At 32.9% G+C, this 16,187-nt stretch overlaps 1 protein-coding gene across 1 annotated transcript; it reads right to left on the reverse strand.

Moving 5' to 3' along the window:
• Positions 1-13,666: 13,666 nt before the first annotated feature.
• Positions 13,667-15,566, reverse strand: LOC145100942 (E3 ubiquitin-protein ligase AIRP2-like). The gene is made up of 5 exons (XM_079038086.1): positions 15,268-15,566; positions 14,778-14,940; positions 14,616-14,682; positions 14,349-14,547; positions 13,667-14,076 (listed from the first exon to the last, which is right to left on the reverse strand). The coding sequence occupies exons 1-5, from the start codon at positions 15,354-15,356 to the stop codon at positions 13,869-13,871; spliced, it is 726 nt and encodes a 241-aa protein (XP_078894212.1). The 5' UTR covers positions 15,357-15,566; the 3' UTR covers positions 13,667-13,868.
• Positions 15,567-16,187: the final 621 nt, after the last annotated feature.

Consider the following 16,187-nt stretch of genomic DNA (forward strand, 5'->3'; position numbering starts at 1 on the left):
TGTTTCCATATTGGATGGACCATATCAACTTTATCATGAATAGAAAAGATTCTATTAAGAATGAGTTGTCATATGGAACATATGGAAGTGTGTCCATATTGGGAATTGAATATTGAGAAATCTATGACTAGATTAGAAACTTCTATGCAAAAGGATGTTCAAAGAATGTACTTTGAGTGAGAGACATCACATCTATGGAATTGTCTTGTAACAATCTCCGATAGAGGACTTTGTAATATCATTGGCAATAGTCTTTGTGACTTTGGTGCAGTGACATTACGAAAGGACAATTGCATAAAATGTTAGAATCTAGCATATTCTATAAGTAGCAAGAATTTGATATTCTTTCACTTATGAAAAAGGATTTGGAGTTGTGAAATGAGAATGATTGGAAATGTGTTCAATGTGATCTATTTCACAAAGTAAGAACCATAGGTAAACATTGTGTGCATGATAGGAGCATGGGACAAGTGTAATAATTCAAGTAAGAAGTTGATTACCCGAAACAACAAATAATGAGTAATCGATATGGTGATAAATAAAAGGGGTTTTATTTATACTCAAAGGTTTGAGGCCATATGGGATTAGTATTATTCTTGTGTTTCACATTTGCATGTTTTGAATTCCAGAATAATTGAATTTATTAAGAATAATCGAATTATTCAAACGGGCCACAGTCGTTCATATGTTGGAAGTAGGTATGAATGAAGACTGTCGTGAATTGGTGTGTGGATTGTCTAAAGAGCATTAGACATAAGAAAATGTTTGCTGCAACGTTCATGAGTGCTTATGAATATGATTTGAGCATTAGATTAAACCCACGCTCACTTGGATCACTCCATGAATTGTATCACGAGTGATTGGTGAGATGATAACATCTTATATTCTTAAAACCGAGATGTGTGAGTTGTATCTTGCAAATCGGTTGCACATTGATAATATGTAAACACACTAGTAACTTGGTGTTATAAAACATATTGTTGTGTGTGATTCGGTGAGTGAGTGCAAGCAAGCATTTTATCAAAGTTTATCCGTTCCTTTTATTCAAAGTAGGATAAAAGCGATATCTTTGGGCCCCTCGATGATTTTGTGATGACAAACGTAAATGCTCGGCCGGGCTAGGGCTAATTTGATTTGTTCAATTAGTCAGTCGTCATAAATCGGGAATCGAGATATAGTACAAAGAGAATGATTTGAAATCATATCTCATATGATATCTAGAATGGAGGAATATATGATCCCTTATCTAAGGACACGCGTATCTGATAAGATCAGAGTTGACAGCGGCTTTGGAAAGCTACGATTGCAGATCAGGATCTGAAGTCATACGCAGAATAGTTATGAGACTTATCTAAGTGGGAGACTGTTGGATTAATGTCTAAGTCCATAACTATTTTGGTATGTACTTGACCCGATGGTGCATGGTCCTTTTGGGTTGCCTTCACCAAAACAACTTGATTGGAGAAATAAATTAAGAGAGAGGTTATTATGATTTATTAATATGTTATAAGAATAATATATTAAAGGAGAAATCATATTTGTTTAATTAATATTGGTCAATAATTAATTAAGAATTAATTTTGTAATCAAGTGTAATTAATTAAACTAGAGGGGCTGAATTGTAATTATGTGATAGTTACAAAATAAGGTAAGGATTATCTTATTAATAGGTTGGACGAATTTAAGATGATAAGGCCTTAGAATTCGACTATGATAAGGATTCAAGGATTATCTTATGGGTTGCTTGGTGGACAAGCAACTAGATAAGGATAATGACTGAAACCCTATCTCTACACCTATATAAACACCCCTTGACTCATGAATTCGGCCAGACCTTCCCTAAGGCTTCTTAGGAACGAATTCAATACCTCCCCTCTCTCCTTATACCTTCTCCATTTGCTCTTGGTGTTTGTAAGCCATTAGAGGAGTGACACTTGTGACTCTAAGCCTTCCAAAGTCAATTCAAGGAGGAATTGGGATTGTTATTGCTACATAACAATCAACATAATATCATAAACCTAATTATATGTTAATATCGATTTCCATATGCTAGAATTAGGGTTTATAGTCTTGGATTCAAAGCATGTACAATAGAGAAACCTAGATCCAAGCATTAGGGTTTGTATGAGCACATAGGATGTCTTGTGACCAAAACCCATCAATAAATGTGTGTCGTAAATGCACGTCGTAAAGGGGTATATAACTGGCAGCTGGAATTTATGACATGCAAATGATAGTAGATTTAATGATACGCATTGCGAGTCATAAAGGCGTGTCGTAACGTTACGACACACAATGGCGTGTCCTCTGCCTTTATGACAGGGCCTTTCTTGATACGCATTACGTGTCATAAACACGCGCGTCGTAAGGTTACGGCACGCAAATGTGTGTCGTCTTTATTTATGACAGGGCCTTTCTTGATACGCATTGCACGTCGTAAACAGACGACGCGCAAATGCGTGTCGTCTTCCATTATGACAGGGCCTTTCTTGACGCGCATTTGCGCATCGTCTGATCGTTTTACGACACGCATTGTGCGTCGTAAAAGGCTATTTTTCTAGTAGTGTTGCAAATGAAGAATAAGTCCCAGATACAAAGTGCTTCACTCTTCCATAATGAGCTTGGCTTCCTTCCTTCTTCTTCTAAGCACACAAACACACACTTTTATGCTAGAAATGGCTTCTCAAGGTGAACTAGGATTACAAACACGAATGAGAGGGTGCAGGTTGATAAGGTGAAGGGAATTAGGCCATAAGGATGCTTAAATACCAGCCAAACCCTAAAAAGTAGGGTTTCCTCATTTAGAAAGTACGCCCAACGTACACCACGTACGCATGTCGTCTATGAAGGCCTTTAATTAATGCCATTAAAGCACTTTTTTGCATACGTTTCTTGAACTTTGGAACCAAATGCAATATAAATGAATTAAAGGGTTTAATTTAGAAGTACCTCACATCAGGATGTTACACCATACTCGAATCGAGGAGAGTCATAGAGAATCTAGGAAGCCTATGGATGAGGATTTTTGGGTATATTTTGATCATGTGTACGGTTTTTTTTCAATATGGTGATGAGCACTCGTGGAGGAGGATCTGATTCAAGCTCAAATGTCGGTGTTGAGCCAATGGATGAGCAGATGCAGGAATTTATCTCGTTGAAGATCACCCGTGGTATTTTAGAGCAGACTCTTGTGATGTTTGGTACCATCAAGGAAGGGATCATGTAACTCATGGATGCTCGTTTCGGAGCTTCTAGGGATGAGATTGCAGCAAGAGAGTTGGGGGCCCATTGGGAGCTCAAGGCTTGTCAAGTCCTAGATTCTTTCAGGGAAGAGGATCCTATTGCTAGCTCTTTCCATGAGGGTAGCTCTTTTCATGAGGGATAAAATGTGGATTATGAATCATGCCTTCATGGGGATCGATTCCATGATTGGATTGTCACTGAGATTTCGTGTGCCTTACGTGAGGAGTTACCTGACATTATCGGTCGTGTCAATGACAGACTAGTCGCCAGGTTCGAGAATCGAATCTCGGTCGTTTAGGCAGTTGATGGGATGGTCGAGGTGAATTGGGAGCAGGAGCTTAGTTGGGAGAGGCAACTGGAGAAGAGGAAGTGGACTTATGATCCGACTCTTCTAGCATCATTTGAGCAGTTTGATGCTATTATGTCTGGTGATAGAGATCTGGGGGGCCACGGCATTTGTGCTAAGGGTGGGGGAACCCATGAGCTTGTGCACGGAAAGTATAATTAGCAACTCCAAATTTTGATCATCGAACCATGTGATTGAAATCCATCTCTCACAATCAGAATCAGCTCACTCTTCTTAAGCTTCCTTATTTCTGTTAGATCCTACAATAACATCAAAATGTGATCATCACATCATGTATTAGGAATCTATGAATAGGAACTTGTTAAAATAATAGAGTTAGATAATAGATGTACGAATGTACCTAAAGTAGAGTCATACGATTTGACTTTATCATCTCTAAGATCTTTCAGGTAGTCTGGGCAGCTTTGCAACCAATGTCCCTTTAATTGGCAATAGAAACATATGGACCTTTTAGGGTTAGCACATGAAACTATCTTAGAACTAGCCTTTCTCTTTACCATATGATCAAAATTAATGACCTTGGCCAGTCCATTTCCATTGGGAAGAGAAATCTTTTATGGACTACCATTGTCACCATTGTCCATATCCATGGAAACTTTGGAATTAGATCCTTCAAACACTTTTACTTCGCTTGTGCTCTTAAGCATTTTTTCTTCAACAAAAATCAACATATGTTTCAGGTCAATTAGGGTCACGTCGAGGTTGCTCATATTTTTTATTCGAATTTTGCGAGATTCATTGAATCTAATCAAGGGCATGTTTAATCTCATATTATGCTCTCACTTTTGTGACTGGGATGCCAAGGATCACAAACGAGATGTGAATAACCATGAAAGTTAGCTTGGTACTCTCGATGTCATTTATCATCTCGTTTTAATGTGTCGGTTAGCAACATGCGCTCCATTAATCAACGATAATTCTCGAGAAACCCATTACCGCTCTTTATTAGTCCCCCATTAGTGTGTCGATTAACCACACATGCTGAACTAACGACTAATAAATTGTAATGTGCAATTTCATGGATTAGCATACAAATTCACATTTTCCTAAAGTAACTAAGAATGTGGTTTTTTTAAATAGAAGGGCTTAGTTACTTTTAATATCATTATACTTTTAATGAGGTTATGTCTTATCAAACCCGTTCGGCTAACGACCATCCACCATGCAAGAGAGCGATGGGTAAGAATGGATACCCAATGGCGGTTATTTTATAGGCTGCTTCCTTAAACTCCCCTTATAGTATGGCTTCGTGAATGAGGCATACTAGCGGTTCGAGTGGCTATTCTTACGTATATAATATATACTCCCTTCGTCCTAAAATTATTGTCCATCTTTCCTTTTCGGTTTGTCCCAAAATAATAGCCCACTTCTATTAATAAACATCATATTTACCAAAATACCCCTCATTATTACTGACAAATTTAAACATTTAATGAGTGCATTAAATGCAAGAAGAGGTAAAGTAGTCATTTTATAGATAAAGTAAATGGTAATTATTGTTTTTCTTAATTTGTATGAATCTTGTCTCTGGACAATAATTTTGGGACGGAGGGAGTATTAAACTTTTAATTATATATACATAGTATAAGGTGTATTTTAAATATTTTAAAACTGCAAGGGATTAATCTTTTAATAAATTAAACTTTTAATTTAATTAAATTTAAACATTTTATGGATTTATTAATTATTTTTTAATTAATCACTTAATTAAATTAATAATAAGATCCATAAGGATGTATTTTAAACTTTTTAAAATACCAAATATTATTTGACATTAGTTATTAAGTTTAATTAATCTCTAGATTTTATTATTTATACACTTAAAAAATCAATCATATTAATCAACAGAACAAATAATCAAGTCAAATAATTATCTCCTAACTTCTAGGATTTTATTTTATCATCATAGATACACCAAAATCGGATTTGGAGGATAAGTATAGCAAGTAATTATCAAACAAAAGCAGATTAGGCAGAACACATCCATATTTTCATATCTGGACTGAGCTCACGCCGTGAGCTGTGACAAATCGAAAAACAAGTTTCAGTTAATCGATTCACCAATGCGCAAATACATGAAAGAAAGCCCTAGGCTTAGATTCCATTGATGGGTTATTAGGGTTACAACTACAATTCACTAAGCATAAAACATTTTAAACAATTCAAATGATTAGGGAACATGCAACCTAATAGAATCTATGTCTTTCACATATAGCAACATACTATGAATGGTTATCCTATAAAACTTTTGTATGAAGAAACTATTCATAAGATAAGAAAACTAAACTTAAACATTGTTATAGAAAACAATCTTGAATTCCTCCTTGAAAGAATCTTGGAAGAAAGTACCACAAGTGTCGCGCCTCTAATGGTTCACACCCAAACCCTAGAAACCAAGGAGCTTAAAAAGAGAGAAGAGAAGAGTGGAAGTTTAGGCCTTATGTCTCTAGGAAGAGCATGAATGAAATATTAAACCCTTAGGGGTTTATATAAGAGTCTAGGAAGGTGTTGGATAAGGCAGTATCTCCAAGTTAACCCTAATCCTTTTTCTTCCTCCCTAAGGCATCCTAGGCACCCGTAAAGCCCAAGGAAACCATGGAAGGCTTCTAGATTTCATCCCCTCCTTATGGGAGGTTCTAAAATTGCTCACTGCTCAACTATTGAACATTTTCACCTTTAGTCCTTCTACTTTTAATTAACCCAATTAATTTCTGATTAATTATTAATTAAATAATACTATTTCCAATCAATAGATTATTTTCATAATACATTAAAAATTATTTATTTTGATTTCTAACTAATTTATTAATCATATAACAAATTAAGAGATCATTTTCTCTATCTAAAAGCTATCCTATTCAATTGTTAGGTTTGAGGGCAACCCTAAAGGATTGTGTTACTGTCAATTCAAGTATATACAAATTATAGTTATGGGTTTAGACACTCAATCCAACACTTTTACCACCATCCACCACCACCTTAGGTAAATACACCAAAGATCAATTTCACATCAATTACCTAGAATCTTGAAAGAATAAAAGTAGTTGTTTAAGTTCAGATGAATCATCAAAGAAGGTCCTTTGCTCCATCTCAAAAGATCAATGGTAAAAACGCTTGAAATCTCTTTGACATAAAAAATTATCAAAAAAAAATCATCATCTTTACTTCCGGAGATTCTGAAAAGATAATCGAGCACCAATATTATATACGCAAACGCATTCGCCCCTTTTTTAAATCATCTGTCAATTGTGTTGTAGGTTAATCTAGGTTCAACGAAATCATATTTTTCTCGATTGATAGCGAAATAGTGTAATTTGGGGATACTTGTAAATGTGTAATTTATTTCAAAAAGAACAAACTGAGTAATGTATGGGTAGAGTTCTTTCTGAAGATGAAGTTTCATATGTCCAATTGATAAAGAAGGGTTGGATTGTTTCCTTACTCTGTGTGTGTGTGTGTGTGTGAGAGAGAGAGAGAGAGATAGAGAGTCATACAGACTATTTATGTGGAAAAAAAACAAAGGATATTTTTGTTATTTCACAAAATGTTAACAAAATTTGTTAACAAAGTTAGTCATAAAGACCATTTGCGTGCAAAGTTTGCTCCAAAGAAACCATCTATGCAGAAAAAGGTTTTATAAAGACTATTTTTAGGGAAAAATTAAAAAGCAAAAGGACTATTCATGAAATTTTGTGTGTGTAACGTTTGGAAATTCATAAGGTATTATTTATTTATTTGTCTAAATCATATATGTTGTCTTAGGCCTGGTGGATTGGATCTTTTATGTGGGCTTAGTCGAGGGCGTACGTTGGGCGTAAGACTAGTGTACACGGGGCGTAGGTGGATCAAATGGAACGCGGAGGCATGCACATATGCGCTGCATACAAGGAAGTACGCACAGTGTACGTGTTCAGACCCAAAACCCTAAATTCTAGGGTTCAAGCCTTGTATAATGTGATTAAGTCCCAAGTGTTAGCCTCCCTATCAGCCCCTATTGTCCAGAAACCCTAATATCAAACCCTATCGCATTCTTGGTGTATTGTTGACCTCGTGGAGTGTATTTTTGGTAGTTTGGTGCCTTTGAAAGAAGAAGAAGTTGGTGAAGAGGAGTTGTTGGAGTTTGAGCTTGTAGATCCAGAAGTATGGCACCTTTCTTAGTTGCAAAAAGGTATAAAGTCTCTATCTTGATCTTTGAATGCTTTGATCTCTCTATGTTATTATTTATGCCTTCTTAGTCCATAATTTGGGTCTTGGAGTGTATGGATTACTTCATACCATTTGGGTTGTCAATTCTGATGCCTTAATGGCTTTAGATTCATAAAAATGGAGCTTTGGACGCTAGTTCTCTTTCATGCATGAGTTATAGCATCTTTAAAGATAAGAAGTTAGAGTTTTTGGTGAAAAGCTCTTTATGGCCATGCAAACCCATAAAGTTGGAGACTTTATGGTTAGAAACTCTATTTAAGACCTAGATCTGATTTTGGACGTGGAAACTTAAAGGATTAAGTCACGATTTAAGAGGTTAGTTTAGCCAAAGTGCGTATGGCATACTCGATATAGCCCCTGATCTTCGTCTAGTTGTATGACGAGCGTATTGTTGAGTACGCAGGGCGTACTCAGCTTGTTGACCAATGCGGACTTTTGACCTTTTTTGGCTGTTGACTTTTTTACCTTGGATCTTGGTCGGCCGTTTTGACTCATGATGGGAATTTTGGTCATTTGACCACTTTAGGGTTACCTTTAGAGCTTCTGGGCCTTAGGGCCCATTAGTTGGTGCTTGTTGGGCCTTAGTGGGTTTAGTGGGTTTTTTTGGAACAAACTTAGCTAAGGGTAAAATGGTCATTTTATCGTAATTATGGACTGAAGACTATGGTTTGGAATCCAATTATTAATTGGATGTGATTTGGTGATGATAGCTCGGAGATCTGTTGGACCAGCAACTATGGATTTTCAGTATGATTCAACAGTTTGAGGTGACTTTCCTCACCATGTATAGCGGGTCGAAGGCACCAATGCCGACCCATGATATGATCTGTTAGAATACTCATTGTCTATGTAACACTAGTATGTGTATATGCTTGTATGTTTTTTGGTCGGGGACCGATGATTATCCTGTATGTTATTAGTTGCTATATGATTTGTATATGGGCGGGGCCTGTTATGCGGGTTAAGGCGGGGCTCGTTATAATCATTAGGCGGGGCCTGTTATATGCTATGTATGTTGGTATGCGGTATCTTGGGGAACTCACTATGCTTTGTGCTTACGGTTTTTAATTTATGTTCCAGGTACTTCCGGTTTTAAGGGAAAGAGCTCTGGTTGACTGCATCGCACACACCACATGGATTCCGCACTTGATATTTAATTTTGATTTTATGATATTTGATACACCTATTTTATTTGGGATGTATGGATGATGTTGGAATACTGTTTTACTTAAATAAATAATGAAAATTTTGGATCATATTTTTTGGACGTTACATTGTGTATGTGTGTATCTCTCTCTCTCTCTCTCTGTCTTTCTCTCTCTCTCTCTCTCTCTCTCTCTATATATATATATATATATATATATATATATATATATATATATATATATATAGACTTAGGTTATTGTGTTTTTACTAACTATTGTGTGCCAAAATGCACAGATATGAACCATCGGATGGAATACAATCGAAGGTCATGATCTGAGAGTCTATGATATTAAAATATGGTAACATGTACCATATAATCACATAAACTTCAGCATAAGCATATTTTGGACAATTAACTATATTTAAAAAAGGAAAATTTCAGGTTTTAAGGGATCATTAATTATCTTAATTCTAAAAATCTGAATTTTTTAAATTAATTTTAATTTTAATTTTAATTTTAATTTCAATTTAATTTTGAATAATATCCGAATTTATTCTGTCAGAATAACCAAATGTCAACCATAAATTAGTAAAGATATTACTAATTTTAGTTTTACAAAATTTCATTCAACATATTATTAAACCATGCTTAAAGATTTTTACAACACATTATCAAGAATAACATTTTCAAAAAAATGAATTTTATATGAAACATATTTTATTCTTTAAAAATTACTAATTACATTAATTCTTACAGAATAGACTAAACAACAATTACATTCATTTTGAAAACAAAAAAATAACTAATAATGGTAATAAATTACATTTGTTCTTGAAGGTTAAAACTAAAAATGATTAAAAGGGAGAAAAAAAAAATCCTTCAAAAACACTAATCAATTCTAAAAGAATATTATTGTTAAGAATACGTTATACATACTAGCAGAATACATTCTGCTAGAATACACTCTTGTTCTCTCCATATTTTCTTATTTTTCCACATCAATGACAGCTTCTTAAAAACCTAAATCCATAAAGAAAAATCATTAGTTTGAACAATGGTCTTTGCAAATTTAAAATTAAAAATAAAACTAAATTGAGATCAAATCTCTTGGTAATGCACACCTTTCAACTAAAAATTCTTCCAACATATAAATAGTAAAATTGTATTAGAATGCAACAATAAAATTCTATTAGAATGCATTATCAATATATAAATACTAAAATTTTATCAGAATAAAATAGTAAAATTCTAACAGAATTTATTATCAACATATAAATAATTAACCAAAACCATGATCGGAAGACATGAATAAAAAAAATGAACATATTTTTATCCTCTCAATTTATTAGCATCTTCCATCCATTTCAAACCATAATGACTCTCAAAGCCATGAATAACAATTCAAGAAAATAGATGATAAGAGTTACCTAACGATTATCATATTTGGAGCCTTAATCAAACTTCTAACTATTGTAATTGAGAGATGAGATGATAAACTTTTATAGTTGTTAGTGTCATTGGATGTCTCCATCGCAAAAAAGGAAACTTAAGGTTCGATTTCCTGCAACATGGGGAGTATGCTATGTGCCCATTCTCACACTACAACTAAAAAAACATATTATGATTAGTACAAGAGCATAGAAGTGTTCATATATTCAAATTCGAATAAGGAAAGTATTAATTACCTGGTAGATTGGAGTGCACAATGGTTCCAGGCAAATCGGGCAATCGAGCAGCTCTAGATCGATGAACACGACCGGAAGCGGCAACGCAGCCTGGCTAGAACTTCGTAATCCGCCATCAGAATTTGATAGTCCTGCCGGAGTAGAAGTAGTAGTATGGTGATTTTGATGTTGCCACTCAGCTATACCATCCACTCCTTCATCATCTTCGATTCCATAATAACTCTCCTCTTCGTCCTCACTTCCCGCCGGAGTCGCTCCTTTACCGATCAAAAAAAGATAAGAGCAGGGGATTAAGGTTAGTGAGACGAAACAATGATTTAAAAAGGATGTCTGTGATATTTATTTAATGATTTTCCAAATATACAAGATTTATTTTTGGTTTATAAATGTAAAATGACTAAGCTACCCTTATTCTTAAATTTAATGATTAAATTATTACTAAATTTTCATTGGTTCATATATGCATACAATACTTGTAGAACACATTCTTTCGTCCCAAAATTATTGTTCACACATAAAAAACACACATATTAACGAAACATTAATTATCACTTACTTTCTTAAATCAAATGAAAATCGTAGTATTTTGTTGCATTTAATTTCATCATTTTGTTGCATTTAATTTGATAGTAGGTTAGCTAATAATGATTAGTATTTTGGTAAAATATATATTTATTTTTAAAAATAGACTATTATTTATAGATTATTAATATGGGATGGAGGGAGTGTATATATATATATATATATATATATATATATATATATATATATATATATACATACACACACACACTCCTTTCGTCCCAAAATTATTATTCACAGACAAAAAACAAACATATTAAGGAAACATTAATTATCACTTATTTTCTTAATGAAATGACAATCGTAGTATTTTGTTGCATTTAATTTAATAGTAGGTTAGCTAATAACAATTGGTATTTTGGTAAAATAGATATTTATTTTTAAAAATAGACTATTATTCATAAATTATTAATATGGGATGGAGAAAGTATATATATATATATATATATATATATATATATATATATATATATATATATATATATATATATATATATATATATATATATATATATATATATATATATATATAAAAGAGCAAATAGGAGAGGGGTTTACAGGGGATTAACTTTATAGAGTGGGGTATAGAATGAGACTTTGAAAAGACACTAAATTGGCTTTAAAAGGAAGGAAATGCCCACTAACAAAAAGTCCTTTTTATTTCTTGAAAACAGATTATTTACTTAACATATAAAATATAATAAAAACAAAAATGGAGGTGGGGTGAATAATTGATGAGTTGTTAACAAATTGAAAGGATGAACACAATGCAACTTCAATGAAGTGGGATACCTTTTTAATTAATTTAATATAAAGTCAGAATTTCATATCCTACATGCTTGCCTTTGTGTTTGTTCTCTACCTATCAATACAATAATTTATTTTATATTTTTATGGATTTCAATGTATCGCAGAACTAAAAATATGTAGTTTTATGGTTCATGTCGATCTTTTGTTGAAACTCGGTGGTAGTTGATGATAAGAATCACAGAAAAAAAAAAAAAAAGATAATTGGTCCTAGTCGGTTTTGTTATGTAAATTGGATTACGGACCGAAAATTGTTTATTTATGTTTCATGTTGGATAAGTTAATTGGAATATAATGTGTAGTTGTTAACAAAAGAATATGCTAAACATTATGTTAGGGAAAAAAAACAAAACAAAACCATTAAAGTGAGGCAAAAATACGTTGTAGTGTTAAATATTTGAGAGATGCTTTAAAGTTTAAACCATCAAAACTATAGTATTTATTCCTTTTTGTAATATCGGAGTGATGCTTTTAACCAGAAATTATGGTTTTATCATTATACTTGTTAACATAAAGGAACACTAACTTATGAAATAGTTTGAAAAGTGAAAACACTAATAAAATTTGTATTATTTCTGCAAAATAACCATTAAAAATCTTCTGTCACATATCTCCGCCATTTTTTGATTGCGTTTCAACAGTCACGATGATTTACGTATTATATAAAATCAAATTTTTAGCCTAATAGGTACGAAAAAAATATATATGCGTGGAAGATGAATAAAGGAGATTTTTTTTTTTTTTTTTTAAGAAAAGCACGTTGTAGACTTATAGCAATTTAATTACTTAAGGGCTAAGGCCATATGTTGACGAAGTATGGGCCATAATCAGCCCATGAGCAATAACGCATCTCGGCAAAACATTTGTATCTTAATTATTATTTTCACGAAAATTATTTATTTATGAATCTATACTAAAATTTGTATTCGCCTCTATTAATTACGAAAATTAGTTGGAGGGATACACTTATAGATTCTAATACTAGATGTGAGACTCATGTATTACATGAGTTTATTTTTAAAAAAATTAAATATGAAATTTTAACAATTTGAAATTTTTGAATTTATAAGAAAAATGAGAAAAAATTTGAATTATTAAAATTAATAAGGTTTTAATATATTGAATACATTATATATATAAATTCTTTCTAATAAATACCTTACATATATATTACCTTACATATTAAATGTGAAATTTTAATTTAATAAAATAAAAAATACAATAAAATAACAAGTGAAAAATAGAAAATTAAAAATTCTAGAAAATAACACGTGTCCAAATGAAAGAGAATAGGACATGTGGCAAAAAGTTCTTTATTTATTAGGAAGACATGTGCATCCTATCCTTTTGTTGATATATGAACACATAGTCCTTGGTGTGTGTCAATTTTTTTTTTTGGCATATGTCCAGATTAAGTGAAAATGAAACTACAATGTATGGTTGTCTGAATAAATGTTGAACTCTTAAAACCAATTAAAGTAAAACATGAATAGAAGATACCAAACTTAACGTTACAACCCAATGGACAATATTTTTGTTTCTAAAAATAAGAAATCAGACCAATTGATGATCAAAACATGAAGTAAGGTCATTTTTTTTCCATTTCCATTGATTTGTGAACACCATAAAGAAAAGAAAAACTACAATCTTTCACCATTTCCATTACAATGCTCGGGTCCCAAAAAAAGGCCGAGTCAAATGTTGCTTTAATTACATATAGATTCGCTAAATACAGATAAACTATACAATAATCTGCAAATAGCAAATGCACTACATTTTGGAAAGTGAAAACCCTACCTTTTTGGAATCATCCTTTTAAAGACCGGTTCATTCATATCAGATATTCATATAGCAAGAAATGGGTATCTGGAACAACAAATGGTAAGCTCTCAATGTAAAGATAGAAGCATCTGAGATTCTCTTTAGCTAGAGTGATTAGGTCAACTGAATCGCTTTCATTGGTCAAAACCCATAAGTCTCCCGAATGCACCTTCTTTAAGCTTCCTCTACAGAATGGGCATGACTTAGACCTCATGTTCCTGTTACCATTGTTTTCATTAACAAATTGTTAGAGCCACCAATTTCAACTCATTTACCTAAAAATGAATCAATTTGTTGCTATTATGGCTAAAAAGAAAAAGATAATGTACATTGTCTTTAATCCCTACTATTTTCCCTTTATAAAATTCAAAATAACAAGTCAAATGGCTCATGGGCCAAGAGACCCGACCCGTATCATAATTAGAAGTTTCAACACAAACCCGTTACCCAACCCATGTGTGTGTGTGTGTTTTGAGCACAAATGTCTTACCAATCACGAAAGCACCCAATGCACATTGAGTGGCCACAATTAGGCATCGCCATTTTATCACATGTTTCCATACATATCCCACATTCATCATCGCTTTCAACGTCTTTACAATGGCTTTTCTTGTCATCATCATCATCATCATCATCCCTCAGCTCAATCAAATAATCCTCCAGTTGTTTGAGCGAAGGGTATATAACAGCTGCAAGAATCATCAAGATTTAAGAACAAAAATGTCGAATTCATTTTAAAGTTAAACGAAAGATATACCATAGAATTCTCTAAGTGTAGCTTTTCTTTCCTGGGACGACATTGTTTGAATGCCATCAACGTAAACCTGTACATTCAAAGATCGGAGCTTTTTTTTTATTTTGGTAACTCGGGAATTTGTAATCTAGGTGATTCGAATAGAGAATATGGATCTTTTTTTACCTTGTAAACGAGTATATGAAGAAGGCCAAGATAGTTTGGAAGCGAATCTGTACAGCTGTAGTCCATCCAGTCAATCAAATAGAGCAAAAATGGAGCAAAAGTGCCGTATGATAATTTCATTCGAACGGAATCCCCTTCATCATCTGGAGGTAGAGCAGATGCTCTGTGAATTAAAATCAAATAAAAACATCAAATTGATGTAAAAGTTCGAAATTAGAAACTAATTATTCGACTCTTAGAAAGTCAAACACTGTAACATGAACATGATTTGTAAATTAAAAAATAATGGTACAGTAGACGAACTCGTGAACAAGAAAACAAACAGTCAAAGATGATAATTCGGGAAAAAGGACAAAAGTGTCACAGATTATGACCCAAAACCCCGAACTTGATTATGATAATTAACAAAAAAATAATAATAATAATAATAAATAAATACTACCAGCAAACAATAAAAAAGAAAAAGTGGAAATGTAGAGAGAATATTTACAGGGCATTGGCATGGTGGATATGAGCTTCAAGGGTTTTAATGGATTCTCTAAAAAGAGAACTGTTGCTGTGGGATTGTTTGTGATACATTAATCCTGAAACCCTTTTGTGTTCTGAAGCAGATTCTGAAGAGAAAATAAGAAGTGGAGAGGAGCAAGAAAAGAGGGTTTTTAATGGCGGAAATTTGGGTTTAAGAGAGGGAGAGAGAAGGAAGGGTTTGTTTGTTTGCTTAAAGGTGTAATCTTTGCAAAGAAAAGAAAGGGATATCTTTGATCTTCCTTTGCTTCTTCTCTTTCTTATCGTAGTATCTTTTGTCACCTTCTAAGTATTTTTGTTGTAGGTCATTGTTTAGCGATGTTAACGGGATGTGATGTGGTGTGTGGGGGGGTTCTCCTTTTAATTTCAATTTTTTGTTTTATTTTAAATTTTTGAATTTGGATTTTATTTGAGTCGAATAAGTGAATAACTAAATTTCAAAAACTTGGTAGCATCATGACATGGACACGCTGTATCTCCGGACCCATGTGAAGTCCATAACCCATTCGTTTGGAAGATGAGCAAAAATGGCATGTTTATTTTTGGAGTCTATCCGATTATAATCCTCACAATGTTTCATATATTTTAATAGACAAAAAAAAAAAAGCAAATTATATTAATTTTACTTTTAGTATCTTTTAATATTTAAACAATAATAATATTTTTTAAAATAATCATCAAATTTAAAGATGACATCTGTGAAATAGATGATGTCCGCTAACGTTTTATTTAAAATAATCATATGATCGTTTTGCATATGATATTTGTGTTCTAACAATCTCATAAATGATATTTGGGAACTGGCAACTTCTGTTACGAACGATTCAATAAATGTAGTTTTTCTAGTAAAATTATAATAATATGGAGTACTTTTTACCTACCACT

Source organism: Lactuca serriola, chromosome 4 (genome assembly GCF_051521515.1).
Source record: "Lactuca serriola cultivar US96UC23 chromosome 4, Lser_US96UC23_V15, whole genome shotgun sequence".
NCBI classification, from domain to species: Eukaryota; Viridiplantae; Streptophyta; class Magnoliopsida; order Asterales; family Asteraceae; genus Lactuca; species Lactuca serriola.